Genomic DNA, 5407 nt, shown 5'->3' with positions numbered 1-5407 from the left:
GGGCGCTTGGAAACGATAATCTTATCAAAATATTAAGCAAATCAAACATTTTTGGACTTAGATTCATGTTTACCCTCACTTCCGGTTCAACGCACTGACTGACTTTGATCATGGAAACGGAAGAAATTCGTGACATATCGCGTTATGTTGATGTGTTGAAGAAAGCTAAGTCAGATAATGAAAGATTCGCTGCACTGTTAATGGTAAATTATCATTTAAAACTCCGTTTGTGACCGTATTTATACCTGGTATAAGAAATGTCATATGTTTCCGCGATATAAAATGTAAACAAAACTGCTAAGCGATAACGCTTTTCACCATCATACATAATTAAGAATTTGTCACATTTTAGTGTTATAACAATTTACGGAACCCCCAAACTACAAGGGGTTTTATCTGTTACCTACTACATCAGCAACGTCCATTTTACAAACTTTGGAAGGTCCATTGCTGTCCAATAATCAGTTGTTTTCTAATAAGAAGGATGTAAAAATATAGACAGGAAATCTGGCAGTTGATCATTATACTTAATTTATTCAGCCTTCAAGCAATTGCATGGCTCAGTGAGTGGCCAATTTAAAAAAACGCTTACATTCCAGTTTATCAGAGTCTTGCTATCCTATCCAACCCATGCGAAAGACAAAAAATCTTACAGGACATGAGGTCCTATAACTTTTAAAATTTACAGGACCTCACCAGATTTTACCGGACCTTGTTCTTCTTTAACCAAATACCAGAGAATACCTTTAATAGAGTTTATTTGTATCATTATTTCGTTCACAATGTTTGACAATTCAAAATACATCATTAAATTGAAGCCATGGCCTGTCCTTTTTCAGAACCTCTTGATATCCTCTTTCTTCACGTTTTTCTACTTCATAAGCCTTCCACCTCTTTTTATTTTCCTCTGCTATTTGGTCAATACTCACCTGGCTTGTTCTTTTTTCGCCAGACTTAGCCCCGTTAAAATAACGTAGCAATGAAAATTACATAATGAGTCTGACAGTGACACACTTTACAGCTAGTTTTAGTGTTTAGTTAAAAAATAATAATCAGGCTCAGAAGTTAATAGATTAAGACTAAACACAAATAAAAGGTATTGCAAAAACGTTGAACAAAAACAATATGAAACAAAATCACCTGATAAAAAATTCACGTATTCGCAACCGGTTGAAGTGCGTATTTTCGCTTTCAATGTTGACACGGAACAGGCAAAGGTCGTATGGTTCCCTGGATTGAAACCAGTAAAATTCATTTCAACCAATCAAAAATGTGTTGTGTCGCTAACATCACAAAACAACATGCAGTATTTGACAGGTTCAAAGAATAGCACAACGAGTTTGTTACGTCACATGTAAAGATAGCAAGTTCGACTGGTTTGTAACAAATCTTTTTATTTCATCTTCAAACCGTCTATCAAAGTAGATTTATTCATACCAGTCAGTATTTTTTGACATATTCGTAGTTTCATTTTCATTTCCAACCACGGACACGAGGACCGCCAGTTTCGGGAAAGATACCGGACCTCAGCAAATTTTATCGGAAATGTCCGAGGTCCGACGTCATTCGCATGTGTTGATCCTATCAACCATTAATGCAAGCATTACTTGATTACTTAAGAGTTTTTTCACATGTTTGATTTACAGTGGCAAATAGTATAGCAGCATGATTTTCCTGTTGTTTTATTTTAAACTGTCCTGGACTTCACATCATACACATACTTCTATTACAAGGCAAACTTTCATGTTTATGAAATTCTTAAACACATTTATGATCCATATTTGCCATATTTTGCTTTTATTTTGATGATACTGGGTTGTCAGGGCTTTCCACAGGCCATTTAACGATCCCTCGCCGGGTCGCTTGAATTTCGAAATCAGAGTCCCCGGGGCGCTTGAAATTTTCCGATCAGTGTATTTTTCAGTAAAAGAAAGTGGAGATTGCAAAAAAAACTCAAGGTTTCTCTATCAGTGTATCAATTTTCCCTGTTTTAAAAGAGCAATCGGTACCTACTTTAACAAGTAATCTCCTTAAAGACCACATGGGGTAATGGATAATCCACTGATAAGAGAATAGCATGACGCGCATATCGATTATTCTAGCCAAATTGCACAGTCATTTAAAGGCTGACAAGGATGTATCAGGTAACTTTCCAGTCGTCAAACTGTGATGTTCATCGTCCAATCGGTTACGCGAATGCTTATGAGGGCGGGGTTAACTATCGACCATTATTTTTTTATTGACGTCGGGCACGAAGTAAGAGTTTATATCAGCTTGATTAGCAAGAAGTTGTACCATTTACATAATATAAAACCGGTATCTAGTACAGTACAGTACATTGAAGACGGTTTCGGGCATCATCATCACACCTTTTTACTGTAAACAAGTGTTACATAATTAATACGAGAAATTAATTGCAAGTGGTAAACAATTAATTACTCAAGCGAGTAAGTTTTGCAAATAACTTCCGGTTACAATTATACGATAAAAATTTTATTCCAGTACATGTACATTTCATCATGTCAATTTATAGAACTGATTCATTTCGTTTTTCTGACATTTGTTCGACACGTAATGCGCTTTAACAAATTTTGTTGAATTAATTACGCACACTTGTAAATGTTTCGTCCGATAATCGATACTGAGAAGACTGATGATGGCAACCGGCTGTAATCCTCGTGGTAAACGTGAATTTCATGCATAATTTCGTCAAAACATTTATTCGACTATTATTATTAAAGCGTTTAAACAAATTATCGTTGAATTCATAAGGCAACTGTTAATATTTGTTGAAATCTCAAATGGGAATAATAAAATTTGTAATCCGAAACCCATTCCCGTAAGTCGATGTTAACACGTTTTTAATCCGAAAACCACTTCCGAATGTAAATGTTACTGCAACGTTAAAAAATTCTTGCTTCAAATTAGCAGTGCAAATTTATTTTGTGTCGAATCTTTTTCTCAATTAAAAAGAGCGCGAAAATTATGCTGCATGTACAACGTCGCGTCATTTGCATATAAAGCGTGCATGTATTGAGCGTTTTAACAAGCACACAACACGTCAGGGGATTGACGCATGTTTAGAGGCAATATTTCATCAAATCTATAAAAAGTCACTTAAAATTTATTTGATACTATAGAAAAATGGCAAGGTTTGTGTTAAAGAATAATTGAGAGCTTTTATCGTAAATATTTACCAGAAAGTGATAAATAAAAACGGAATAAACGGGATTATCGGGTAATAAATAGAAACTTGAAAAGTAGTAAGTATATGGTAATAGAGTCAGGTTGAAACGGATGTATTGGGGAATCGTTCGAGTCGGGATTTTATTATTTGTGCGGGAAATTTTTAAAACAATTAAGCAATATAACAAATTATATATATTTGTTAATGACTGGGGGATTTTCTTGAAAAGTCTTTTTACGCTGTTTTTCTTTGAGTTGTAACGCACCACAGAACGTGAATTGACACGTTTAATAATAAAAAAATCAACGTCGGGAGGGGCCACACCCTTCCCAAACCACCCCTATCAGTCCCGGGGCGCCTGACAAAAGTCCTGTGGAAAGCACTGATTGTGTATGATCCTGTGATAGACATTGTAATGTTTATATATTTAGCTTTGTATGTATTGTAGAATCTTGAGATACTAGCCGATTATCTAAATCTTGCAATAGGTCACTGACAATTAGCTTTTAATGACTCAAGAGCACATTTTTTGATTTTGAAACGCATTTAAATAAGATTTTGCTTTTGTAACATAGTTACTTGTGTGTCCACCTCAGCAACACTTGGCAACGTCACATGAAATCTATTCTACCTTTGAACTATCATGATCAGCTGTGGCTGCAATTATGGTTGATCTTACATAATTTATGTATGCATGCCATTCATGAATATGCATGTTTTATAATGCGATTGATTGCCTTGGTAAAATTATACTTTGATTTCTAGAAGAAGAAGTGAACCTTTGCTAGTAACAATTATTAAAAACACAACTCCAAACTGACACTCAAATGTCCACTGTTAAATACTGAAACAAAAGACTTCCAGATTTTATGAACCTGACTTACAAAAATGAAGCCATGGAAGTCAGGTTTATATGTCAGGATACTTGATATGTACAAAAGACGCCATTTAATTCATTGAGAATGCTGCCTTCAGATATAATAATTTATAAGGAATATTGTACAACAAATATTGTTAAATTATATAATTTAAGAAGAAGTAATTTATTGTCAAACAAAAATTATCAGATGAAAAGCATAGTCCAGGGGACAAAAATCCACTGTTCCGCTTGTATTGGCGCGTGAGATCTTGAAAAGACGAGTGAATTTTCCAAAAGCTCTCGTCCTACAAGTAAACAAATTTGATGTTAAAACATGTATTTCATAACCAGTAAGACATTTTTGTTTATAATAAAGAAAATCCTTTCCTCGAAGCATATCGATTCTAAAAGTAGAATTTAAAATCAAAAATCAGTGCTCCAGTTAGGCCTAAATTGAAGGGCGCCCCGCCCTGCCCCTCCGAACCTCCGCCCTGCCCTTCCTAGGGCCCCCCCTGCCCTTAAAAAAAAATTAAAAGAAAAATTGTTTTTTGTTTTTTTTTACATATCATAATTAATAATCTCTTATGACAATACATTGTAATTAATTTATTCCTCATTGTAGATATTATATTTGAATTTTTTAATAATAATTGGAATAATATATTCTAACAATTATTAATAACATATAATTTAACATGCAAGAGGAAGCATTCCAGAAACGCCCGCGCGCTCGAAAGTGCCCTTTTGACAAAATACTGCGCGTCCAAAGTGCCCTTTTGACAGAAAAGCCCCCTGCCCTTTTCATATCCTAGCTGGAGCACTGTTAAAATGGATGCTGTAATTGTAAATTTCATACAGCAGGTTGTTATGTGAGACTGTGTCCCAAGTAAATATTGTTTTTTCAGTGTACAATTTGAGCGCGGAATATAACAGGGAACAATTCACTCTTTTAACGCAACTAGTTCGAATTCTAGCTTCAAATAAACGATGCTAATGTATTTCATGATGATCCTCTGTTACGATAAAAGCATGCAAAAATTATGCTTCGTGTGTAAGCGTCATGTTTTCAAAATTGATTTATTAATTAAATTTCCATTTAAAGTTTCGTAGTTCATTTTAACAAAATTTTACTGCAAATGATTAATTTTAATTAAAGGGATCTTTTCACGCTTTGGTAAATTGACAAAATTGAAAAAAGTTGTTTCAGATTCGCAAATTTTCGTTTTAGTTATGATATTTGTGAGGAAACAGTAATACTGAACATTTACCATGGTCTAATATAGCCATTATATGCATCTTTTGACAATTTGAAAACCTAAAAATTATAAAGCGTTGCAACGCGAAACGATTGAATAATTTGG

At 34.3% G+C, this 5407-nt stretch overlaps 1 protein-coding gene across 1 annotated transcript in view; it reads left to right on the top strand.

The window, feature by feature from the left end:
- Window positions 1-67: 67 nt before the first annotated feature.
- LOC127844270 (neurochondrin-like) overlaps window positions 68-5407 on the top strand; it is a 40294-nt gene continuing 34954 nt past the window's right edge. Inside the window, exon 1 of the mRNA XM_052374348.1 lies at window positions 68-203. Coding sequence (XP_052230308.1) covers window positions 111-203 — 93 coding nt within the window. The 5' untranslated portion in view covers window positions 68-110. The remainder of the gene's footprint in view (window positions 204-5407) is intronic.

Source organism: Dreissena polymorpha, chromosome 9, assembly GCF_020536995.1.
Source record: "Dreissena polymorpha isolate Duluth1 chromosome 9, UMN_Dpol_1.0, whole genome shotgun sequence".
NCBI classification, from domain to species: Eukaryota; Metazoa; Mollusca; class Bivalvia; order Myida; family Dreissenidae; genus Dreissena; species Dreissena polymorpha.
This window is presented reverse-complemented; position numbering and strand designations above follow the sequence as displayed.